The sequence below is a fragment of the Leptonotus elevatus genome, chromosome 5 (genome assembly GCF_054856555.1).
Source record: "Leptonotus elevatus isolate MCC_2025b chromosome 5, RoL_Lele_1.0, whole genome shotgun sequence".
NCBI lineage: Eukaryota > Metazoa > Chordata > Actinopteri > Syngnathiformes > Syngnathidae > Leptonotus > Leptonotus elevatus.
This window is the reverse complement of record NC_141243.1, coordinates 28,016,857-28,044,390: the sequence shown is the minus strand read 5'-3', so window position 1 is coordinate 28,044,390 and position 27,534 is coordinate 28,016,857. Positions and strand designations below refer to the sequence as shown.

General features: G+C 40.6%; 1 protein-coding gene across 1 annotated transcript in view; it reads right to left on the bottom strand.

Moving 5' to 3' along the window:
* The window catches only part of LOC147174831 (amyloid-beta A4 precursor protein-binding family A member 1-like), a 115,017-nt gene extending 87,830 nt beyond the window's left edge, over window positions 1-27,187 (bottom strand). The window contains exon 1 of the mRNA XM_086076151.1: window positions 27,069-27,187. Within this exon, the coding sequence (XP_085932277.1) occupies window positions 27,069-27,155 (87 nt within the window). The 5' untranslated portion in view covers window positions 27,156-27,187. The remainder of the gene's footprint in view (window positions 1-27,068) is intronic.
* Window positions 27,188-27,534: the final 347 nt, after the last annotated feature.

The window sequence follows — 27,534 nt, the reverse complement described above, 5'->3', positions numbered from 1 at the left end:
CTTTGCTCACTAGACATCAAATTCGCACATTTTGTAGCCACAAGCCTCTGCTTTCTGAAGAACTAACTTTTATTTGGCTAAGGTGTCATTTAGTACCTTTATTTTCACTTTAAACGAGGAGAAGTCGCACATCGCTTTTCAATGTAATTTTCGCCGTTTTTCCCTCTTCATTTTCCATCAATCATAAGTTTTCAACCTGCTCTCATTTGGTCATTTTTCATCCCATTAAAAAACTGAGAACATGTTCGCGTTCCTCAAACCCTTGCCGTTCTAACGAGCCATTTCTGGAATCTGCATCTTCAACCGTTAAGTCGCGAGAGGCTTTTGTTTGCGGTGAGCGTAATCCTATACAAAATCAATGGAACGTTGGTGCGTGACGTCTCCTCACAACTTAAAATCAAATGTGTGTGCGTGAATGTGCATGTTTTGTAAAGGGGCAGTAAGATACTTTTAGTTGATGTTGATTATGGTGAACTTCCACATTTCTTGAGCGATTTCAATGGTTTAAAATTTAAACTGTTCATCTCATTGAAATGTTGGTTAAAATCAAATGTGTGTGCGTGAATGTGCATATTTCTTAAAGGGACAGTAAGATACTTTATTTGATCTTGATTATGGTTAACTTTTACATTTCTTGAGCGATTTCAATGGTTTAAATTTTAAACTGTTCATCTCATTGAAATGTTGGTTAAAATCAAATGTGTGTGCGTGAATGTGCATATTTCTTAAAGGGACAGTAAGATACTTTATTTGATCTTGATTATGGTTAACTTTTACATTTCTTGAGCGATTTCAATGGTTTAAATTTTAAACTGTTCAGCTCATTGAAATGTTACTTAAAATCAAATGTGTGTGCGTGAATGTGCATGTTTCTTAAAGGGGCAGTAACATACTGTTGATTTTGGTTAACTTCCACATTTCTTGACCGATTTCAATGGTTTAAATTTTAAACTGTTCAGCTCATTGAAATGTTGGTTAAAATCAAATGTGTGTGCGTGAATGTGCATATTTCTTAAAGGGACAGTAAGATACTTTATTTGATCTTGATTATGGTTAACTTGCACATTTCTTGACCGATTTCAATGGTTGAATTTTTAAACTGTTCAGCTCATTGAAATGTTAGTTAAAATCAAATGTATGCGCGTGAATGTGCATGTTTCTTAAAGGGGCAGTAATACTTTTAGTAGATTATGGTTAACTTCCACATTTCTTGACCGATTTCAACGGTTGAAATTTTAAACTGTTCAGCTCATTGAAAAGAGTTGCAAGAGTTAGCAGGCCCATTCAAAATTTCCGCGGGAATTTTTCTAGTTATTATTTCTATTTTGCTTTTTTTATATACTACCCCAACACCTTTTATACGGTGAGTGGGCAGTAGTTAAACTAAGTAAAACATTGAAACCACCCTTTTTTGGCACATCTGAGTTACTCAAAGGGCCATGATTAACCAGTATATTAATTTTAACATGAAGTGAATTAATTTAATTATAACTGTTTGATTTATAATATTACTATTTCGAAGTGGACATAGCTGCTTTAATTTACTCAGTATGTCTCTGTGTGAGAATTCAAGGTGATGTGGGGGGTTGAAGCGAATGTGTTAATTAGATTTCTTTGTCTTTTACAAACCGGTTGAGCAGGAGGGGGTTTAGTGACATCTCTTCTTGCTCTGAAAACAACGTAAATCTTTATCTTGTGAGCGAGGGGGAGCATTTGGGCGATGTGTATTGATGTATCATGTGACTGTCTGGGAAGGAGAGGAACCGCTGAGGATTGGTGGAAGAAGACGGGGAGAAGTTTGAAGAGTCACGAAAGGATACTAGTGACTGGAACAGGGGGAGGAGCGACACACATGAGGGAGAGCATGATGGCGTTTGGCCGACTTCATGTGTCCATAAGCTTATGTAAAAATAAATCCTGATTTCACCGATCTCATTGTCTGAGTTTGATAATCAACATTATGAACACGGGAAAACAAAGAACGATTTTCCAACAAACACAAGAGCTTTATTTTTGACAACCTACTGTAGCCGTTTTAAAGCGTGAAACAAGCCAACTTCACAACAAACGGCTGCATTTGAAGAGCAAGCAAGCAAAATGTATTTAATCTTACCTTATCCTGACTGGTCTGGAGTCACACCAGGCTAGACTGTCGGCTCGGGGGGGATTTAGCAACCCGGCGAAAGGACGTCAGACACTGCTGATTCTCGCGAGGCTAGGTGCTGGGGTCCCTCCGACGCTACTGCAAAGCCCTGGCGAGCGCCTCAGCTGGATCCGCGAGGAGGAAACACGTCCGCAGCCAGATTCACAGGGAGGACTCGAAGCACGTCCATAGTATCCAGCGCCTGATGGCGGTGCGGCTGCCCGGCTGCAAAGTGCAGCACAGTAGCAGGAAGCATGCAACGTATCTACTGTATATCCTTTCCGCAACACGAAATGCTCACTTTGCACACTGTGGAAGCCGCCGCTTTCCACATTAAAGATGACAATAACTTATTATCATCTACTTCCAAATACCCTTTATCTCCTTGCTTAGCCCCGCCGCTCGGTGGCAGTATGCACATAGTGTTACTGTTGCAAAGTGGCACCATGCCGCACGCTGTGTGGAAAAATGAAGTCTCACTCCGATCAAGTGATTGGATCGGGACATGCCTAACATAGATACGGTACAGGCCAAAGGTTTGGACACATTTTCGTATTCAATGAGAAAAAATTACTCAGCAACGGACACGGATGATCTAGCCACTACGGACGTTTCGGTCAGTATGCTGGATTCCATAAACAAAAAACTAGATGTCCTCTGCCTCATCCGCGAGGACGTCAAGGAATTAAAGGTGAGTTTGGAATTCGTCGGCCAACAGGTAAGTGACCTCCAACGAGATAATGCCGAGTTGCACTCTTCACTCGCGGCTGTTTCAGCCGAGTTGGAAACGGTTAAAAAGGAAAATAAAACGCTAAAAGAAATGGTTTTGGATCTCCAATCCCGTAGCATGCGGGAGAATTTAATATTCTCAATTCTTCAGGAGACGATAAATAATATCTATTTTCACCGTGTACATCGGCTTGGAGCCCGTAGGGGCAACAAACCCCGTCCTATTATCGCTAAGTTAGAGCATTTTAAACAGAAATCATTTGTTAAAAGTAAAGGACGGGAGCTAAAAGGGACCTCTTTCGGAATGAATGACCAATTCCCAAGAAAGATTAATGAGCAGCGAAAGGTACTGTTTCCTATAATGAGACAAAATAGGCAGGAGGGTAAACGGACTACGATAGTCGTTGATATACGTTGATATAGCTATACATCGATGGCCAACTATTCCGGAACCCCAACTCCACTCCCTGGCTGTTCTAATTGGCATTGGTGGAACTAAACTTTGTTTGATTATTAGATGTATACAAACTGTATATGTGGTTATAAAACCTAAAATATGAATACTCATTTTGCATAGGCTATATTACAAATATAATATTAATACATAACTATATCTAAAATATATTTAAACAAAAAATCTCGCTTAGGTTACCAGTTATTGGTGTATTGTTACATGCTTAATCCCCCACTAATTTCCTTCACTTCCACCTCCCTCCCCGTTTTTTCACTGTTATATTCACTTACATGTTACCTCTTATTTCACACAAATCACATAAACCACCTAACCATTTTGATTCTATCCTATAACATGCCAATATTAACAAGTAGCCTATACAGATATATACACAGGACTGAGTTTATACTATTTGTATGCATAAATTAGTTCTGGTTTTCTGGAATGTTTGCAGATATTTGTCTCCTACAAGAAACCCAACAAAATCTGAAGAAAAATTACTTATTGACAAGAATTTTAGTCAAGTGTACTCTGCCCCTTATAACAGTAGACAAAGAGGAGTCTGTATACTCATACATAAGAATTTATTCTTTACTCTAAATAATACAATAACAGACCTAATAAAATATATACATTTGGTAATTTAAATGCCCCTAATAATGATTTTTATTTATTTTAATGACTTTTTCCATGATTTTTTCTCTCAGCTGTTTGAATTAGCAGCGAACTCTACTATTATTATTGGAGGAGACTTTAACACAGTCTTAAATCCATTAATAGACCGTTCTAATAATACAAGATATATAAGGCGATTACAATTTACTAAAGTAATAGGGGAATATATGGATGGTTTTGGCCTCGTCGACAGCTGGAGACTTAAAAACCCAACTAAGAAGGAATTTACCTTATTTTCCGCTGTGCACCGGTCTTTTTCAAGAATAGATTTTTTTCTTACAAATAATTCTATTGCTAATAAAATTGGTACAAAAATACATCCTATTATTATTAGCGACCATGCACCAGTCTCCCTTACCCTACAAGTTGATTATACCTTTAAACCACCATCTCACTGCAGAGTTTGACAAAATTATAAGAAGAAAGTGGGCAGACTTTTTGGAAATAAATGAATATTAAAATAAATAAATGACTCTCCAGACTTATCTCCATCTCTTCTCTGGGAAGCTGGGAACGCGGTAATTAGAGGTAAAATTATATCATATTCCTCTTATAAAAAGAAACGGGATAAAAAATTTGAAAAAAGACTTGGAAGATAAAATGTAACAACTGACGGATGAGTACGCATCATTTATTCACTGGGTGTCAGTATTATATGATTCTCCTAAAGCTACAGTTACTACTAATGGGATTACTTCCCAGAGTTTTATTCTACAGAGAGGCACAAGATAGGGATGCCCACTGTCCCCTTTATTATTTGCAATATTCATTGAGCCGCTTGCATTAGCTATACGCCAGGAAAGAACGATTCAAAGAATTCACTCTGGGGTAACAGAACACAAAATGTATCTATATGCCGATGATATTTTACTTTATTTAGAAAAACCTGCTATTTCGTTAGGGGAAGTATTTAACTTAATAACTAAATTCTCACATTTATCAGATTATTCTATTAACTGGACAAAATCAACACTACTACCTATTACATAAAATTCATGGAATACTGCAAGCCAGGACCCACACTACTCATTTCCTATAGGCAATTTAAAATACTTAGGCATAAAAATCTCACCTAAATTAACTGATTTAATTCATTTAAACTTTACTCCACTTCTGGAGAGCATTTATAGTGACTTGGAGTGCTGGAATAAGTTTCCCATTTCTTTAATAAGATGAATAGCCACCATTAAAATGAAAGTTTTACCCAAAATAAATTATTTGTTCTCTGTAAAAGTTAAAATTTCCCCCAAAAATGAGCAGGTGTGAGTTTAGGTCGGGGATCAGTTTAAGGACACGGAAAAATTAACTATTGTCAAAATTAGGCGCATAAATGTTAAAAAGTTACTATCAAATAACGCCCATAGAGCCAAAGAATTGGAGCAAACAAAGTGTGTGTCCTTGCTAATAATTATGGCTACACCCCTCGCCTTTGCTTGAAAAGTGGAATGAAAATACTGACCTCCCCACCCAATTTGTCGTAGGTGATCTGAGCATTTAAGGTGGGTCTATTGGAGCAATGTATTAACCTTTAATTGCTTAAGATGTGACATATATTTTTTGCGCTTAACTGGGTGATTCAAGCCCTTGACATTCCAGCTAATCACATTAAGTGTACTCATTGAGAGATAAGTATAGTGATACTTTCAGTGCAGGATTAATACAAAAGCAGTAGGTAGCGTTCAACAAAAAAAAGATCTTTAAAACGCATTGGTGACAGCGTAAAAATAAATAAATACTTCTACCCCCAATAGTGAAACTAGCTGTTAAAAGAACAAACAGCACACCTAACCTAACAATAGTATTCCGTATACAAACAGTAACCTACTCTCACTTAAAGCTCCCATAGTATGAAAATGCACTTTAGAGGGGGTTTCTATCAATAATATGCATCCCTGACCTGTCTACAATCCAACCAGATATGAAAAAAGTCCGTCCGCGACCTCTTTAGCGTTCTCCTCCTTTTGCTTTCTCCTCCTTTCTAAAATGTGTGCTTCAAATGGGCAGATTAAACTTCCTTGACTCAGTGACGTCAAAAAGTCACGGAAGTGCACTCGACCCAGCCCCCTCGGGTTAGTGGCACCACCTCTGGTAAAGGTTTGTCACGCCTACTGAAATTCGAGAAGCAGGCTGCTTCCTTTCTTTTTCTCCCCCTGCTTGCAAATGCTCCGTGGAGAGGGGATACAATTATCGGGAAAAAGTGGTTGCTTCCTTCATCCCAAGTCTTTGAGAAGACAGTGGATTAATTTTATTTTGAAGGACATGTACCGACATCATTTTTCAAAGGGCTGTTTTGTGAGTGAAAGCCTATTCAGAGCTGGATTTGCAACACATTTTAACATAATGGATCGGTCCCAACAGTGTGACACGACTGCAAACGGGAAAGATGTAAGTTTAACATTTTTGATTTAGCCTTCCTTCCTATCCTTTCTAATAAGAGATGTGCACCTTCTACCACATCAGAGATGATAAAGCAGACGGTGGTTGGATAATATGAAGTGGTTGCTTATTGTTTTGTCAAGATACAATCCGCGGGTGGTTAATTTGCCATGACTGGCAACTCGCCACCAAGATGACATGACTTTGTGATGCTAAACGGCCGCTAAGTGGTCTCGATGAGACGGCTTGAACGTTGTGACCGCGCAGTGGCCTAAATGTGCACATTTGTGGTATTCATAACACTTGTAAACGTCTACAAGCATTCACGGCAAATCAGAAATATTCACGGCAAAATAACATTTGCGGGAGATTCGTCGGTTACGGCAAAATAACCATTGCCTAAACAATCACAAACGCTAAAACTACTTTTTCTTATGGTAAAACGTTATGCTACTTTTCCACATGTTAAAATAGTTCTCAAATGTGTAAAAGACATGTCTGTATTTTTATTTTCTTCTGCTCCCATGGCCAGTCGTTTCCATTCACAACATTAGCACATCTCTACCATGACTGAAATCACATGCCCCTTCGAGAGAGAAGGGTATGACCTGGTGCAGCTATTTACATAAAAAGTGACACACCCCTAAAACAAGCTGTTTTGAACAGAGCGGGTTTTTTTGGGCTGATTTAGGGACAGCAAAAATATTAGATCCAAAGTAAATTTTGACGAATGCATATCACAGACCTGTCTTTTACACATTTGAGAAATATTTTAGTATGTTGAAAAGTTGAATAATATGAGACGGGAACATATTCTGACCAAACACTTTTTGGAGTAGCTGGGCAAAGAAGACGCTGGGTTGTGGTATGGATGACCAAAAGTGCCAAAAGTAAATAAATGAATACACCATTAAGTAATTAAATAAATGTGTCATGAAATAAATAAATGCGTCATTTATTAATTAAATATGGAATTAAATAAACCAATAATTAAATAAATGTGTCATTAATTAAATGACCTACATATATAAATATATAAATATATAATTATTTCTGTATTTATTGATTTCATGTTCCTGTGTTTCATGAATTTATTTTATCTGTCAATCTCGCCCGTCAAAGTTAGTGGGTGGGGCTGTGTAGCGTTTATTTGAGTTGCCGTAATGGCTTATGAGAAATTTAGACGGTGCTGAGGGGATTTGTAATTTCCTCAGCAACCTCTGGGGCACCACGTTGACTATGCTTGTTTGTAGCAGCAAAATAAACGATAAAAATCCTATTATCAAGTATTCATAATCTGAAGTTGCTACTTTAGTTAATCATGGAGTTCTTTGCTTTTATAAAATAATTACTAATCCACTCAGTAAACACAAATGATTAGGCAGAAATGGAATTTCTAGACAACAAATGTATTTAGTAAACACACACATATATCAGTCACAGCCTAACCTATTAATGAAACAGAATACAATTGTGAATCAAAGATAAAAAGAAAACATGTAACCTAACTAAGATAAAAAGGGAATGAAAAAGGTAGATGGGGGATAAAGATGGAAGCGTTTTGACCTGTCAATCCTTTTATGTTTGAATAAAAGCGTTGCACCAGTAGTATATGGTCAGATTGCAATGCTAGTGCAACTTGCGGACTGGTTCAGTCGCACGGAAGATAGAGAGGCAGGTAGTTTGGAGCACTGCGGGGCGTCTCGGGAGCACGGCTGGAGCAGAAAGGGGTCGCTGGCGCGCAAAGGCTCGGTGCCTTACAGCCGCCGTGTAACCGGGTCAGTGGGGCGCTGCGTGATTCAGATAGGTGGGTCAGTTCTCGGCAGGAACAGACACGCGCGCTTTGGGGATGCGCAGGGTGGTTGCGAGTCCTTGAGCAGTTCATAGGGTGAAGGAGAGGGGAAGAGAGCAGGGAAGAGAGAGAGACTCCTTCGCGCGCTGGCTTTTAAACTGTGTCCCAGGGGCCCGGCAGTTTGGTCCCACCTCTTCCATGCGCATGGAGCAGACTTGGTCGACTGAGACCAAGCTTTTGGGATAGTATTTGATCTTTTTTTTTATCAGAATTGACAAGCAAGATGCTTCATTTATCATTCTGAACACATTTAAAACATTACCGCGATCATAAGGTTTTTGAATCCGCTAAGCTTACTAATTAGCTAAACTTAGGTGGCTACAGAAATTACACACATCATTCATTTGAGATAGACATACAGGTTGTGTACAAAGATAAACAGGAGTCACTTGATGTCAGTCAAGTACATAGAGTCCGTGTATGTCCCGAATTATGTAGACTTCAGTTTAATTAGGAGCGGCAGGATTCTTGAGGATAACCGATAGTGACCGCTGGAGGGCACTGTTGTACCATATAACTTCCAAGGGACATTGTTTCCAAAAAAACACATGGCTAATTCCTGTGGATAGACCAGACCATATAAGATGGTCTGGGGACTGATAAGCAGTCGTATCGCTATGGTATGCGTTTCCTGGGTTATAAAACGAAATCCAGTCCCTGCTGGAGGGAAACTCAAAGAGTCCTTTTTGAACTGAAAACACAGAGTTAAGACACGCACACACATTCCCCAGGGGGAAATGTTTAAAAAGGCAAATACAATTGAAAAATTGAGGGTGACGGGCAATATCCGTTACAGCTGATTCACTCAAATCTTGTTTAATCGACTGCTTCGGCCTGAATAGGTTAGAAACATGGCAGCTTAAGGTGATGGATTTTTTTGCTGATATAGAGCGATCAAGGCTTGTTTTTGTGCAAAACCAACATAAAAATAAAAGCGATATTTCTACTATTTTGCTAAAGTACAGTTTTGACTTGTAGGTGTTTCCATTGAAGAGTGATTTGCTTCTGAGGCGTAGTTCTCATAATGTCCGTAATGTCGACTCTCGCGAGATCTCCCAGTTCTTGTCGGCGGTCATGTCACGCTAACGGCTCCTCATGAACGTTACGAGAATAAATAGAATGCGTGTATGGAGCCGCGGCAGCCTTGGCTCAATAAGACTTGTTGTCCCCTCAGTAAGCAATTCCGACACAAAAGCGAATGGCCCTGTACTTCCACCTTCCTTTTCTTCCTTTTACCAGGCGGGGTCACATGACTACTGGAAATGCGAAAAAAGTCACTTCCATTTCAACACGTCTCAAAAAGCACCTCATGAGAGCGTAAATCTGAGTCTAACGGTAACGCACCCATTGAGGTCAATAGCGCCACCCAGCCTATTGAATTGTGTTTACTAGCTACTCACTCTGCATCAATTCATTATTCTGAAATGGATTTGCCTTGACTTGGTGAGCAGGGTGACCAATTAGGTGTTAGGACCTGCACACCAAACTTTGATGGGTAAGTTTGACAGATAAAATTCATGAAACACCGCAACACAGTGACCATAAAATAATTAATTACATAGAGAAATAATTATATATATATATTTACAAATAATCATAGGTAATTTTATTAATTAGACACATTTAGTAACGCTTGGATTTTTTTTAAATTCCATATTTAATTAATAAATGAAACATTTAATTAATTAATGATACATGTATTTAATAATTTAATGGTGTATGCATTCATTTAATTTTGGCACTTTTGGTCCTCCATATTGTGGCCCCTCGAGGCCTTCATTCAAACCAATGATTCTCACATTGCATCGCCTGCTCCGGAACTGTAGGTCTACAACTTTAGCACGTAGCTTATCGTTAGCATCATGTAACTTAGCACAAGTAGCTTCGAGCTTATACAGACGCTCATCCACGGCCACTGCCTCCTCCTCCAAAAATGCTAACCGGGCGTCATGTCTTTCAAGAGTATCCTGGAAACCGTCCAACTTCTTGTGAAGTGTGTTGATAGACTAATTGGGAGCGTAATGGAGAAGAGCAGAGACATGCACGCAACGCACACTCTAACAACGTTACATTGAGTCATGGGAGTGCCACTGTATTACCAATATTTTAAATGGATGACAAATGCAGTCAAATACAGTACTTCAAGAATATGGCATACAATGTGAAAGCACATACAGTGTATACATAAATATATACAGCATTTACAGAAATTAACATGTATACATCCTAATATTTTGAATTACCGGTAATAAAAATTTGCTGCTCTTGCTGATGTTCTTGATTTTTGCCGAGGTACCGTTTCAGTACCAATATCGAGGTATTTTATACAGGTATACTACCGAAGTCAAAATGTTGGTATCGTGACAACACTACTCGTCAAGTAGCCTATTGACATAATTTAGATAGCACTCCTATGCATCTCAGGTTGCATAGGCTATTCTTCCTTCAGAAAGAAAGGAGGGGGGGAAATAATAATAATAAAAACATTAATTTATCAGCGCCTTTCATGACACCCAAGGACACTTTACAGGGCAGACTAAACTAAACTAAGATAATTAAAAGCAAACCCCAAAATTAGGGCAGAGAAAACTAATTAAAAATAAATAAATTTAATTTAATTTAAAAAAATTAAAAAAGGTGTAAAATCAATACAGTAAAATGAAAGACTAGCAGGAAACGTTAAATGGAGTAGGCAGTCCGGAACAGGAGGAGAGAGTCACTGAGGGCCGGTGGCAGAGTGTTCCAGAGCTGAGGGGCAGAGCAACTGAAGGCTCTGCCCCCCATGGTACTGAGGCGGGCGAGGGCAACAGAGAGATGAATGGAGGAGGAGGATCTGAGCAAGCGAGCGAGCAGGGATGGACACTTGTAGGAGATCAGACAGGTAGGGAGGGGCGAGGTTGTGGATGGCCATGTAGGTGAACAGGAGATGTTTGTAACTGATTCGATATTTCACAGGGAGCCAGTAGAGGTTCTGAGTTGGGTGGCTGGGTGAGTCTGTTCAGGACGGAGAAAAGGGTTCTTGAGTTTTCCTTGTTGGATGAGATGAGGCCGGGGTAATAGCTGTTTTTTTGTTTGGGAGATATAGTCCTTGTATTTTAGGATGTGGAAGGTGTACATGTCCTTATGGAAAGTAAGACAGTTTTTTTTTTTTTGTATAAGCGCTCAAGTTGACGATTTTTGGTTTTCATGGACCTGAGCTTGGGGGTGAAACGGGGCAGTTGTGATGAAAGAAACAGATTGTTTTTTCAAAGGGGCAATTTAGCGTGTGGGTGAGGCAGGTATTGTAGAGAGTGACAAGCTGATCAGGATTTGAGAGAGTCCGGGATGGGGAAACTGTCAATTTTGGAGCAGAGAGTATCAATGTTAATGTCCTTGGTATTTCGAAATGAGATGAGACAGGGAGATATAATTGCAGAGAGGCGGAGTAATGTATTGAAAGTGAGGAGGAAGTGGTCTGTGACAGGGAAAACATTGGCAGTGGGCTTGGAGGCGGTGAGACCAGAGCAGCAGACTAAGTCCAGTGTGTGACCTTTAGTGTCGGTTGGAAAATCAATGAATTGTTGTATGCCAAAACTGTCAAGGCAGGATGCAAAGTCTCTGGTGAGGAGCAGATTGGCATTGTCCATGTGTATGTTGAACTCTCCCAGCAGAATTAATCCGTTCCTGAATTCAGCACATTTGAATGCCTTGCTATTAAGCTTCCGGGACCTTCTCCTACTATAATCTCTACAGTCTACCGCCACACAGCGTTTTTTTTTATCAGTGAATTCTCTATATTACTCACACCTAATTAGGTGAGTGTGGAAAAATGGGTGAGTAATATAGAGAATTCACTGATAAAAAAAACGCTGTGTGGCGGTAGACTGTAGAGATTATAGTAGGAGAAGGTCCCGGAAGCTTAATAGCAAGGCATTCAAATGTGCTGAATTCGGGAACGGAGGACGCAGGACTTTCCAGTTCTCGCGGTGAATTACCGCCGTTCCCACTGGGACGGCAAGTGTAAACAAAACTGAGATTCGTAGATCCGTTTAATGCGGGAACGTCATTTGGAAGTTGCCAGGTTTCAGTTAAAAAGAGAATTTCAAATTTACGGTCAGTGAGGGATTGAATGAGGGATCCTTTGTTGTGAGAGAGCGGATATTAAGCAGACCAAAGTTAACAGAGGAGATGGCAAGTTTGACGGAAGCATTAGCCGACTTAGCTGGGACGGCTAGCACATGATGGTTCACCGTACGGTCGGAGTTTCTCGGTGAGCGGCGAGAAGTGGACCAAGTGGAGTGCCGGAGTGGTTGCGCTGAGTGTGTCTGCGAGAACAACGATGGATGTAACGCCGGCGAGGATGTCCGGGTGATGCAGCGCCAGTGGCGGAAGTTCCATATTCTAGCGGATCCGATGTAGGTCGGCAACTAAATATTGGAATAGTCCTGCCACAGGATGATGGCAGAGCAACAGGAAAATCCAGGAGAGTCCGAACCAGGTAGTAAAACAGCATAGCGAGGTAGGGACAGATAAGCACCGGGAGCCAGTCTTGACAGTCGGTATGCAGTAGCTTATGGCGTTAGCCCATACACTAGTGAGCAACAATATCTGAGTTTTTTTTTATGACAAGGGGATCGTCGACTACACGAGAAAAGCAGCAGTACTTCCTTCGAATGTGATGAGGCAGAGTCGATAGATTTAGGGAAAATATACAAAAATAACTTTAAAAAACGATACCGGCGAGCAGCAGCAACATTCATGCCAGCGTCCACTCAACCGGAAGTCATACACCACATGTGAAAATAATTGGTGTGCCAAGAAGAACAATAATCCATTTGACAAAGACATTTGCGGACAATCATGCAGCCAACTGGTGTTTGTGCGCAACTGGTGACATGAATGAAAGCATGACTGATTGTCACCAGAATTTATGGATACATGTGTTAATGATAATCTGAAAATATTAGAACAAATCTAATAGGGTTTTATATTTATTATTATTATTATTATTATAATTAATTGTTTACGTCATGATGGCTCGATGTCTGTAGATAAATATTACTTCACTTTATGTAAAAAAAAATATATATATATATATATATGACTGATTGTCCCCCAAATTTATGAGTACATGTGCAGACATGTGGTATCATAGTCTGGAAATATTAGAACGAAACTCACAATATTTTGGATCATATTTGAAAGCGTTACGCATTGTTATTATTATTATATGAGTGTGCGGCAGTGCTTCTGTCTTAAATATGATAAAAAATATTGCGAGTTTCGTTCTAATATTTTTAGCCTATGATTAACATATGTCTACACATGTACTCATAAAGTTCAGGGACAATCAGTCACGGTTTTCATTCATGCCGCCGTAATGCATGGAACGATGGTTGGTTGAGTCGCGCTGCAGTCACTTCTGCAATTAAATGTCTTTTTTCCCTTTCTTTTGAAAATAAAGAATATGAAACCTGAGATGGAGTGATATCTAAATTATGGCAACGCTTGACCACACCATACTCATTTTGATAGCACAATTAGATCATGAGGAAATAAGTAAAGAAGAGCGTGTAGCGATAATGTTGTCCTCTTTGGACGAATTAGTAATTTGATCGGCGCTTGAGGAAGTCATAATTCCCTCAATCGCCTATAGGGTCACCTATCTGTTTACTTTCAGTTTTGGAGAAACACAACAAATAAAATCCAAATCCTCCTTTATTTATTCATAATCTGAAGTCGCCACATTCAATGTTTGTGGTTCTTTGTATTAATAAGAGAATTACTAATCCACTCGGACACAACCACGATTAAGACTGAACTAGATTTAGAAAAACGCATTTATTCACTATGGTTACACATACAGAATCAAAACACTGCGTACCTAACTATCATACCAGTTGCACCAGCGATATGTCAAATTGGCTATGAGACGTGCAACTTATTGGAGTGAGTTGAATAGAGCTAGCGGAGGGAAGGTCGATTGAAGAAAAAAATTGCTCCCAAAAAGGCAAGGCAAAAATAAAAATATTTAAAAAATTCCATAGTTGGATGAGGTGCGACACAGCTTGGGCTCAAGGTGGATGCTGCTTTCAGGCGAGGTCAGGGGCTTCAGCCGGAGTTGTAATCTCGGCGTGCGTGAAGATCCGCGTATCAGCTGCCCAAATCCCGCTGCTAAGGCCGAGATCCGCTGCCTGCCTGCGTCCCGAGGGAGACCAGCCGTTGAACCGGCTCGCGCCGCAACGGGATGTTCGGAGGATGGAGCAGGTACGGATTGACGCACGGGGGTTGCGGCTGCCAGAGTCCAAACTGTGGTTGCTGGGTGACACACGGGTTGACGGAAACATTTGTCGGCGACTTTGTGCCACCAAGGTGGGACGAAACACACAAAAAAGAGAAAAAGAAAAAATTAAGAACAAAAAGTCCGTCTGGCAGTAGGGCGCGCGCCGGGGTTTGGAGCACGGCGGCGGTTCGGTGCGATCGCCAAGTCCGAGACACTTGGTCATTCAGGGAACAGAGATGCCACGTGATTGATAAACGTGGCACGGCACCGGGGAGTCCTTTCGTCAGTTCTGGGCCAGACGGGGTAAAAAAGGTGAATGAAGCAGGAACAGCGGGTTGGAAATGAGAGTGCTGAATAAAGGTCGCGCCGGCTGTTTTAAAGTTGTGGGGCGTGTCCGTCAAAAGGTGGTGCAACGCAGTCCCCTCTTTTGGCTCAACCCAGGTCAGAGATTTTTAAACTCCAAATTATTTAAATAATTAAGAATTAAATTTGGTCAGACTGGCAAGTCAAGTTCTTCCAGGCAAAACATGTTATCGTTACACATATCAACTAATAACGCATCATTTCGTTCTTTCAGGAGTAACTAAATAACCTCTGGGTTTACAAATATCATTCCTGTTGGAATACATATGACATTCATTTTTCATACACATACATGATGTGAAACATTCAGTTGTGCGTAAATTCACTTGAATGTGATGAATTTCTTATTTGAAATTTGTAAGATTGCTTTGTGGATTATAGGTGTTTCATGTGAGGGCAGTTCCGATCGTAACCACTTGAAGGCATTCTGGTCACTTGTAACCTCCAAGAAGGCTGGAATGTACTGACCAGGATTCCAACGGACCTTTTGGCCCATGTTGTTTTATGACTGAAGAGTTTGCAGACTGCCAGTCTGCGATGTCGGCAGGGGTGAAGATGAAGCTTTCCGATAAAATACTTTGGTGCCATAAACTCGTGGTTCTGGCTGGTGAAAAACAAACATTCACATCCTGGCGACATGGCCTGTGGTTGACTTCAAAAGAGTATAATCTCTTTTGGACTGTCTCTGATTTAGGTAAAAAGGGGGAGAGCAGAGGCATCTCACCCCACCCTAGTTTCCAAGAGTGAAATGTTAAGGGAAGGAAGAAAAAACAATTTGAGGTTGACGGGCAATATTCGTTACAAGCAACTGGACAAAAGAATTTAGCCGCAAGAGGGCACAAGCCAGTGTCTTCTTGTGCCGGTCCCAAGCCCGGATAAATAAAGAGGGTTGTGTCAGGAAGGGCATCCGACGTAAAACCTTGGCCAAATCACACATGCGAATCAAATATATGACTTCCATACCGGATCGGTCGAGGCCTGGGTTAACAACGACCGCCATCGGTGCTGTTGACCTACAGGGTGCCGGTGGAAACTGGACTGGAAACTGTTGGTCGAAGAAGGAGAGGAGGAAGGTGTGTTCGTAGCAAGAAAGAGAAGAGGAACACCAAGAGTCTACGACTGAGAGTAGGTACTTTGAATGTTGGAACGATGACAGGAAAAGGTAGAAAGCTGGTTGACATGATGCAGAGGAGGAAGGTGTTCAGGAGACCAGGTGGAAAGGGCACAAAGGTATTCTATCATGGTGTAGATAGGAAGAAAAATGGAGTAGGAGTTATCGTGAAGAAGGAGTTTGTAAGGAACGTCCTGGAGGTGAAAAGAGTGTCAGATAGAGTGATGAGCCTGAAGCTAAGAATCAAAGGTGTGATGGTCAATGTTATTAGTGGGTATGCGTCACAGGTAGGATGTGAGCTGGAGGAGAAGGAAAACTTTTGGTTGGACCTTGATGAAATGATGCAGAGCATCCCTAGAAGTGAGAGAGTTGTCATTGGTGCAGACTTCAATGGACACGTTGGTGCAGGAAACAGAAGTGATGAGGAGGTGATGGGCAAGTTTGGTATCCAGGAGAGGAACGTAGAAGGACAGATTTTGGTTGACTTTGCAAAAAGAATGGAAATGGCTGTAGTGTATACTGTCTTCCAGAAGAGGCAGGAACATAGGGTGACCTACAAGAGTGGAGGTAGGAGTACACAGGTAGACTACATCTTCTGTAGACGGTGTAATCCGAAGGAGATCAGCGACTGCAAAGTAGTGGTAGGTGAGAGTGTAGCCAGACAGCATAGGATGGTAGTGTGTAGGATGACTAGTGGTGTGTAGGTGGTGAAGAAGACAGAGCAGAGGACGAAATGGTGGAAACTGAAAAAGGAAGAGTGTTGTATGACTTTCAGGAAGGAGTTGAGACAGGCTCTGGATGGTCAGGAGGTGCTTCCAAATGACTGGACAACTACAGCAAATGTGATCAGGGAGACAAGTAGGATAGTCCTTGGTGTGTGATCTGGAAGGAAAGGAGATAAGGAGACTTGGTGGTGGAATGAGGAGGTGCAGAAGTGGATCCAGAGAAAGAGGTTAGCTAAGAAGAAGTGGTACACTGAGAGGACTGAAGAAAGTAGTACAGAGAAATGCAGCGTAGGGTGAAAGTAGAAGTGGCAAAGGCCAAAAGAGGGGCTTACGATGATTTGTATGCTAGGTTGGATAGTAAGGAGGGAGAGACTGATTTATACAGGCAAGGAGACAGAGATGGGAAGGATGTTCAACAGGTTAGGGTAATAAAGGATAGGGGTGGAAGTGTGTTGACAGATGCCAGTAGTGTGATGGGAAGATGGAAATAGTACTTTGAAGAGTTAATGAATGAGGAAATTGAGAGAGAGCAAAGAGTAGAAGAGGTGACTGTTGTGGACCAGGAAGTAGCAAAGATTAGTAAGGATGAAGTGAGAATGGCCTTGAAGAAGATAAAGTGACGAAAAGCACTTGGTCCTGATGTATGGACGTGTCTAGGAGAGGTAGCAGTAGAATTTCTGACTGGGTTGTTCAACAGGATCTTAGATAGTGAGAAGATGCCTGAGGAATGGAGGAGAAGTGTGCTGGTGCCCATTTTTAAGAACAAGGGAGACGTGCAGAGTGTGGCTACAGAAGAGGTAGCTAAGCTAATGAGCCACACAATGAAGCTATGGGAAAGAATAGTTGAAGCTAGACTGAGGGGAGAGGTGAACATTTGTGAGCAGCAGTATGGTTTCATGCCCAAAAAAAGAGTACCACAGATGCAGCATTTGCTTTGAGGATGTTGATAGAGAAGTACAGAGAAGGTCAGAAGGAGCTGCATTGTGTCTTTGTAGATGTGGAGAAAGCTTATGACAGGGTGCCCAGAGAGGAACTGGTTTTGTATGAGGAAGTCAGGAGTAGCAGACAACACTGAGCCACTTATTGTTTGCTATGGTAATGGGCAGGATGACAGATGAGCTTAGACAGGAATTTACATGGACTATGATGTTTGCAGATGACACTGTGATCTGTGGTGAAAGCAGGGAACAGGTGGAGGAGAAGCTAGAGGCGTGGAGGTTTGCCCTGGTTTGGAGGGGAATGAAGGTTAGTCGTAGCAAGACGGAGTATCTGTGTGTGAATGGGAGGGGTCCAAGTGGAAGAGTGAGGTTACAGGGAGATAAGACAAAGAAGGTGGAGGAGTTTAAGTATTTATGGTCAACAGTCCAGAGCAAAGGAGAGTGTGGGAAATAAGTGATGAAGTGTGTTCAGGCAGGCTGGGACGGCTGGAGAAAAGTATCAGGTGTGATGTGTGATAGGAGAGTTTTAGCTAAAATGAAAGGAAAGGTTTATAAAACTGTGGTGAGACCAGCGATGTTGTTTTGTCTGGGGATAGTGCCCCTGAGGAAAAGACAGGGAGCAGAGCTGGAGGTGGCAGAGATGAAGATGCTGAGGTTCTCTTTGGGAGTAACCAGGATGGATAAAATCAGGAATGAGTACATCAGAGTGACAGCACATGTTAGAGGCTTTGGAGATAAAGTCAGAAAGGCCAGACTGAGATGATGAGATTTGGACCAGAGGAGAGATAGTGAGTATATTGCCAGAAGGATGCTGAGTTTCCAAGTGCCAGGCATAAGGTCTAGAGGAAGACCAAAGAGGAGGTTTATGGATGTAGTTAAAGAGGACATGAAGGTAGTTGGTGTGAGAGCAGAGGATGTAGAGGACAGGGTTAGATGGAGGCAACTGATTCGCTGTGGCGACCCCTGAAGGGAAAAGCCGAAAGGAAAAGAAGAAGAAGACTGGGGATTTATATAACCCACCATGATGGAACGAAACTCTGATAAAAATAAAAAATAAAGAGCCGGTTCAGCAAAATAAGACAGGCTTTTCCTTAGTCCTGCTTGATGGAATACCCCAAGGTTTGCTTTTTTGTTTTTGTTTAATTTAACAACCCCTTTTTGAGCACATCTGATTCCTCGCTTTGCCCCAGCACTTGGGTCCACCACCACAACCACAACAATAACTCATTTATTCTTTGACTGTGTGATCACTAAACAATTTTGGTCTGATTTAGTGGCTTTTTTCTTTAAAACTAAGAGAAAAAGAAACATTCTTTAAGATGAGCCATGTTCATCGAAATAAGACAGGCTTTGCCTTAATCCGGCTTGATGGAATACCCCCTTGGGGTCTATTTCACAAAGCAGATTTAGTGAGAACTGTGGGTCAAGAAACCTTGAAATGTGGGAAACGGCATTTTCCGTTTCAGAAAGGGAGGTAACTGAAACCAGAGAAAAAGAGGTAACTCCAGCCTGTATCATAAAAATAGGTCATTTAAGCTCTCGGTCAGTTACCGTAGTAACATGTTCCATGAACCAAACCTGGTCGGTTGCATGTTTTTCACAATGAATCTCAAGGTTTTCTCTGTCCCCGCCTCCTTTCAGCCACACACAGCATTCATTTCCTCATTCATAAAGTCCGCTCGGCGAGTTTTTGCGTAACTTTTTAGTGTAACGCCAGGTGAAACTACTCTGCGTTGATATAACTACCTCAAATCAGCTGTCCTAGAACCAAAAAAAAGACGCATGTAGTACTTTTAGCAATAGTAGTAGTAGTAGGACTTTTAGTAGTAGCAAGTACTTGTAGTAGTAGCAGCAGTAGTACTTGTAGTATTAGTAGTAGTAGTACTCATACTTGTAGTAGGAGTAATAGTAGTACCTGTAGTTGTAATAATTTTAGTAGTAGTCAAATGGCTAAGATGGCCTCTGCCCTGTGTGTGCGAGGGGGCGAGAATCCTGGGCGTATCTAATCAATTGGCCAAGATGGCCGCCGACCTGGATGGAGGAGGGGGAGAGAGTCCTTGGCGTACCTAATCAATTGGCCAAGATGGTTGCCGCCCTGGGTGGGCGGAGTAGCGAGATCCTGGGCGTAACTAATCAATTGGCCAAGATGGCCGCCACCCTGGGTGGGCGGAGTAGCGAGATCCTGGACGTACCTAATCTATTGGCCAAGATGGCCGCCGCCCTGGGTGAGTGGAGAGGCGAGAATCCTTGGAATACCTAATCAATTGGCCAAGATGGCCTCTGCCCTGGGTAGGCGAAGTGGCGAAAATCCTGGGCGTACCTAATCAATTGGTCAAGATGGCCGCCGCCCTGGGTGGGCGGAGTGGCGAGAATTCTGGGCGTACCTAATCAATTGGCCAAGATGGCCCACCGCCCTAGGCGAGCGGAGTGGTGAGAATCCTGGGCGTACCTAATCAATTGGCCAAGATGGCCGCCGCCCTGGGCAAGCGGAGTGGCGAGAATCCTGGGCATACCTAATCAATTGGCCAGAATCCTGGGCTTACCTAATCATATGTCCAAGGTAGTAGTAGTAGTAGTAATAGTATTTGCAATAGTAGTAGTCGTACATAGGTCAAGCGAGTACGCAGAAAAAACGGGGGTTAGTTGAGCTCAACAGTGAGAGAGATGATTGGCTGTTGGCAGTTGCTATGCAGAAGTGAGAGACCAGGCAGTAAAAAAGCATTATTTAAATAGCAGTCCATTCCATTGCATTTAAAAACAAAAAAATAATGTTGTGCTTTTTTTAAAAAATGTATTTAAAAAAAATAATCAAATGAGCTGAACAGTTTAAAATTTAAACGATTGGAATCGGTCAAGAAATGTGGAAGTTAACCATAATCAACCTAAACTAAAAGTAAGAAACATTCATGCACATTTTAACTTGTTGGACACATCACGCACACACATTCAACTGATTTGTATGAGACACGCACACCTCGAACAAAAGCCTCTCACGATTTAACGGTTCAAGATGCAGATTCCACAAATGGCTCGTTAGAACGGCAAGGGTTTGTGGAACGCGAGCATATTCTCATATTTTTAATTGAATGACAAATGACCAAATTAGAGCAGGTTGAAAACTTTAGATTTTTAAAAAATGAAGAGAAAAAGGCGACAAAATAACATGGGGAACATGGCCGAAAAAGTCTGACTTCTCCTCGCTTAAAGTGAAAAAAAAAGGTACTAAATGACACTTTTGCCAAACAAAAGTGGGTTTGTCTGAAAGAAGACCCTTGTGACTACAAAATGTGCGAATTTGATGTTTAGTGAGCAAAGATTGTGGCCACGGTGACGAGTTGAAGTGAGATTTTTTTCTCTCCTCACTCTGACGTTGATTGCTCCACTCTAGCAGACGCAACACACACCAATGTTAAAAGGCTATTTTTCTCCATTTCGCTCACTCTATTTGAACCCGCACAGGAGAGAGAGCTTGCATTCCTTAAAAAAACAATTTCGACACTGAGCTAAAGATGGGAAAATTTGCAACAAAATGAGCTACAAATCATATCGGTCGGTTAATGTATGCGCGTGTAGCGTGGCTTGGAAAAAGGTACTTGATTTGTGATTTCCCCCCCCCCCCCCCTTTCCCATTCATTCCAATAGGACTTTTTTGGAACTCGGAATACCCAAAAAAGTAATGCCGCATCTTTTGATACCTCATTTGTGCCGGTGCGTTCTACGGTACGGGCCGCATTTTTGCAGAAAAATCTGTGGGAGATAATATAATTAAAAAAATTATCAGAAATAATAAACCCGATTTTCTAGGATAGTAATATGTGCCTGCTTTGCTTCGCAGTAGCTATGCAGCATAATTATAAGGCACCTTGGAGTTACATTTGATGCGTTACTTCTATATGAATTAGTTTAATTAAAGCGATTGATTTTGCCAGCCTTTTCCGCAGCATAAAGTACCATGGTTACTGAGTGGGAATTTATGTAACCCACCTTGATGAAACGCGACTGATAAAAAATGAGCCGGGTTCAGCAAAATATGACAGGCTTCCTTAATCTGTCTTGATGGAATACCCTCCAGGTTTGCCTTTTTGTTTTTGTTTAATTAAACAACCCCTTTTTGAGCACATCTGCCTCCTTGCTCTACCCCAGCACTTGGGTCCACCACCACAACCACAACAATAACTCATTTATTCTTTGATTGTGTGATCGCTAAACAATTTTGGTCTGATTTAGTGTCTTTTTTCTTTAAAACCTCTAAACCCTCTGAAGGGGTAAAAAAAACATGGTTTGATATGTCCTCATGTAACCTCTTATATAAGGATATGTTGTTGTCCTGAACTGTTGTACGAATCCAGGTGCCCAACAATTTGTAAATAAAGGGCGGGATCAGCCTGGGAACTCTTCCTTGTTTATACTACAGCCTTCCCTGCTTCGCAAACATGTTTTCGAGAGTGTCTGGGAGAGGGCTTGGACAGCCCGGTTTCTCACGCTCACAACTTTTTGCTAACGAATAAAAGACGGAGCGGCACACGGTCCGGACAGAGTCAGCTGTGGAACACGTACGATTGCCCAGCCGTTTTGCAGCTCGTTCTACCCGGACCGTAGGCTCTCCGGTCTAGTGTCAAGGTAAGCGCTGATGATGATCATATTATGCTGCTTAACGTTGTAGTGTATTGATTGCTGTTTGTGGGGAATAAAATATACAATCATTCTAGCAAAGCAAGTTGTGATTATTGCTGTTTGCGGGGAATAAAAGGTACAGTCATTCTAGCAAAGCAAGTTGTGATTATTGCTGTTTGCGGGGAATAAAAGGTACAGTCATTCTAGCAAAGCAAGTTGTGAATATTGCTGTTTGCGGGGAATAAAAGGTACACAATCATTCTAGCAAAGCAAGTTGTGAATATTGCTGTTTGCGGGGAATAAAAGTTACAATCATTCTAGCAAAGCACAGGTGTCGATTACGGTTTACGGGGAACAAAACTTTTAAAAATTCTAGCACAGTATAAAAATGTTGATTGCTGTTTGCGGGGAATAAAAGACACATTTATTCTAGCAAAGCGTATCAAGTCTCTGTGTATTCATTGTTGCCGCCGACCACTCACGATCCTGCATAAAAATATAAAGGTGAAGTAGTGTTTTCCACAAAACACCCTCTTACAATCTTAGTATAAAAGATGTAGTTTGCTACTACAGTAACTTAGAAGACAACATTTATGAGTATTTATTTAATTTTGTTAAGTTTTTTTATTTACAAACAAAAATATTCCTATTCCTATCCCAGATTTATGCCTTTTCATTTGGAACTGAAATCCATTTTCAAATCTATAAAATTAATCAACAATAAGAAAAACTGTAAATTGCCCAATGTCTTTTTTTTCTATGATGCTTTAATTGTGTAATATCCAAAGACCTGGTTGACCTATTTTCATGTGAAATGTCTATTTTATTTTGTTTGTTTGTTTTATTTTAATTTTTTTACTTATCTTTAAAATAACCAGAGATTTTGTCAGGAAACAATGCAAGATGTGTTCTTGATTGTAGCTTTGTTGATTAGCCGTTTAGGATTTAGGAGCACAACTTTAAGTGCAATATGAGGCATAAACATTCTTAATTTTACATGGTCCTTGTATTAATGGTTTAAAGTTATGTTCCTATAATCTTAACAGCTAAGTCTGACATTTTTAGTTGGAATGTTTTTCTTTTTTTAATGGGCAAAAGTGTTTAATAAAATAAATGAAGACAAAGTTCTATTTATCTTGTTTTTTTTAAATAATGAAAATACCTCAACGTGCAATTTAAGGCACATTCCCTTCTTTTAAACATGGAGAGTGAATTACAAAGTATGCTTGGTCCAAAATACTGAAAAAGAATTAAAGTAAGCTGTCAAACTTACCAGCCGGCAGCCAGACACTCGTCGGTCATGCTAACAGGTAGCCGCTAACTACTTACGTCGGAGACTTCTGGTGTATCATAAAATGACGGTATCATTAATTACTACAATGGCAATCAACTACCATAAAGTAACATCTAAAAGGTAAGTCAAGTTAACCATCACGCCACGACGTGGGCGAACTTCAAAGTAAAAATGTACTTTGTGCTTTGCCATCAATGTATTACTGAATTTGGTCAACTTTATTTGGAAGTTAGGCTTAGCGTGTTACAATGAGTATGTTTCAGCTTCCTTGACATGTCAGAATGGACTGTGAATGTGCACGTTTGTTTTTGTCAACCAATCCGCAGATCGGGCGTGATCCGAACCGTGGGGCCTGATCCGAACCGACCACGGATCAATGATGATCCGTTGCACCACTACCAAGTACCCATATTCAATATATGGCAAATTTGACTTTTATTCACAGCTGCACATGGTCCAGTGCCCATGCCCTCGATGATCACAATGTGTCCCCTTGCATAAAATGGGGCAATAATACGTTATATTCAACCCCCTAATCTAAACACAGTATTCTGATGAATATTGTGTTTGTGGAATATGAAATAAGATGCAAATCTGACATGGCCAAACTCAAACAGGTGAACCATGATTGGACGTGAAAAAAAAAACCACGTTTTTTCCTAGTTGTATGAAGCATGTTATTGAGTGTATGGTGCATTATGAAAGATAGCGATATGGTTGTGACGTTGAGATAGACACAGAAGATAAGATTCAGATTGCTAATTATGAACCACCAAATATTTGATTAACTAGTCACTAGTGTTATAAGCTCTGCCGCTGTCCGTATAAATGTATCTATATTTAAATGTTTTCGCTTTGTGTGCAAATTTCTGAATATGATGACAATCCACCTGGTTGTTTTTGTTTTAATGCTTTTTGTTTTCATTCTGTGTTAGATTTTTTGTTTGTTGTAATTTTCTTGTATTAGTTCTATTGTATGGGGAAACAATCTTAGAATAAGATAAGATTCAGATCTAATAGTGGAGAATGAGAATCTGAAAAGCTTGACTTTTTTTGTTGTTTTCTGGTCTTCCCATGACCAGTCTTAAAAGTCTGCAGTTAGTACAAAATGCTACAGCTAGACTTCTGACACGGATGAGAAAGTTTTATCATATTAGCCCGATACTAGCCAACGTGCATTGGCTTCCAGTCCACTCTGTCACTTGCATATAAAATATTACACAGTTTAGCGCTTTGTTTGATTTTGGGTGTTCACGTTCTTTGTTGTCTTATGCCCCGTCCAGACAGAAGCAAAGCCAGCTTCGTTCCTCAAACAAATCTCGTACACACAGAAGCAATTCAAGACTTGCGTGTGTCCAAAAGAAGACGCTGAGGACATTTAACGGCTGTAATGTATATGCCAAGTCTGGAGTGGCGCTGTAAGCGCAGCCACAGAGAGTTAACGGAACGCGTAGAAGATGTTTCAGCGAAGAAGACGAACACTTTTTTTTCCAAACTTTATTGCAATCTACAGAACAAACATGGCTTTGCATGTATCGAAACAACATGACAAAGACGAAGGCAGGAGAAGTGACAATGGTGGGTGATTCAAGTAAAACACCGCTTGTTGAACGTGGGAATAAAGAAGCAAAATATTTTGGTGGAAAAGCATTAGCAAGCTAAGGAGGCTGTGCAAAACGACTACGACACGGCTATCCGCCATTCTTGTTGGCAGACTGACGGTTCGCGCGCAGTCATGCGAGACTTGGAGTCAATGCGTCGTCATCAAGCTGCGACTATTACGTCATCAAAGGAGGAGTATCCAGCATATGGTTTCCAGACGGAAGCGCGTTTTGAAATCTTTCCATTCTCGAGCCCGGTTTCAAGCTCTGAAACTGCACCATTGTGTGGACGAACGGTCTACACGGTAAAGAACTTGTGAGGATACATTGAAACTGGCTTTCGTGTGGACAGGGCCTTAGTGTTCAGTGTTTTGTTTTGTGTTCCTTGTCTTTCTCCTTGTCTTGTTATGTGTAATCACGTCTACCTGTATGTCTTCCACTCTTCCCTTCCCCAGGTGTGTCTCATTAGTGTTGGTGTATGTAGTCTGTTGTTTTTTTGCATATTATTGAAATTAATAGGTTTTTTTTTATGAAAGAAATTCTACACACTATCCCCTTAATATGTGGGTGCATTAATTATTATTATTTTTGGTGTGTGTGTGTGTGTGGCGTTTAGCAGAACAAAAGAAGTGTAACATTCAACATCTATAAGCACTATTAATATGGGCTGCTTAATTGCGCAAAGAACTGCTACAAACGACTTGGTAGCAGTTGGTGGCAGTGCTTGCAAGGTACATATACTCAACAAAAATATAAATGCAACACAAGTTTTTGCTCCCATTTTTTATAAGAAGAACGCAAAGATCTAAAAATCCACATACACAACATCACCATTTCTCTCAAATATTGTCCACAAACCTGTCTGTGATAGTGAGCACTTCTCCTTTGCTGAAATAATCTATCCCACCTCACAGGTGTGCCATATCAAGATGTTGATTAGACACCAAGATTATTGCACAGGTGTGCCTTAGACTGCACACAATAAAATGCCACTTTGAAAGGTGCAGTTTTGTTTTATTGGGGAGGGGGGGACTGAGGCCCCAGACCCGCCCCCGCCTACCTGTCTAATCAGCATCTTGATATGGAACACTTGTGAGGTGGGATGGAGTTTCTTGGCAAAGAAGTGATCACTATCACAGACTTAGACTGGTTTGTGAACAATATTTGAGAGAAATGGCGTATTGTGTATGTGGATAAAGTTTTTAGATCTCTGACTCCCATAAAAAGATGGGAGCAAAAACAAAAGTGTTGCGTTTATGTTTTTGTTGAGTGTAATAAATATGGACAACATTAAATGACTGTCTTAGCTCTAAGCAGCACTTCTACTGCTTAGCAGTAGTTAAAGCGTAGGGACGTAACGGCAAAATCGTGATTTTGCGATATTAAAACTGCCACAATATCGTCGTCATGTCACGATACTAAAAGTAGCACATCTGTTAAAACAGTCAGGTTGATTTCCATTTATGCAGTTCTAGTACCCTCTGTTAACTAGTATTTTTTAGTTAAATTTTTACAAGGCATGTTTTGGCCCTTATATGTTTAAAATCCACGCTAATGGTCAGATGAAGGGGAACGTAATATGCTTGTAAACAGAGTCAATATGTGGAGGAACAATGTGTGTCTCCATTAGCAAGTAAGTCCTAAATATTAAGTGTTATTAGAGATTGTAGGTTGTTTATATGCATTTCTGTTATGTACAAAAGCACAATATTGTGTTTTTTTAGTATAAGCTATTTTTCTTTTTCTTTTTTATATCACCAACTTCTTCACAATATCGTGATAATTATTGTATTTTCACCTTCACATCGTGATACTATCATATCGTGATGTTTGGATATTGTTACATCCCTATTAAACATGGCTTATTCAGCAAGCATAATAATTTGACTTACTAAATAAAAATAGTAAGTACCCGCAGAAATGTTCCCAACCTTATTTGCATCATATTGGTGAGTCTGTTGGTGCCTGGCTTGGTCCTCTTCTAGCTTCTCAACTTGGTGCATCCAAAAGTTTTCCATGTCTTTTAATAATGTTCCAAACCCTGCCGAACTTTAGCAGATGTCCCAGCGAAATGACTGTCTACTTTCAACAGCAGCGTCAACAGTGTGTGTGTTACTCGGGTGACAACTGGCTATCGATTTCGTCAAACAATCTACTATTTGTCTGTAATGTTGTCCTCATATTACTTTGTGATGGTTTAATTTCCATTCCATCGTTGCTTCTAAAATTATTTTAACATAAAATGTGATAATTAATTCGAAGACAACGGAGGATTTATTCAGAGCAACAAAAAAGGCTTTCAGTGTATATCCTCTTATTAATCGGAACAGTCTCCGTCCTTCTGTTATTAGACCCATCTTGAATAATTGAACTTGCAGTACCCTTCTCTCTCTCACC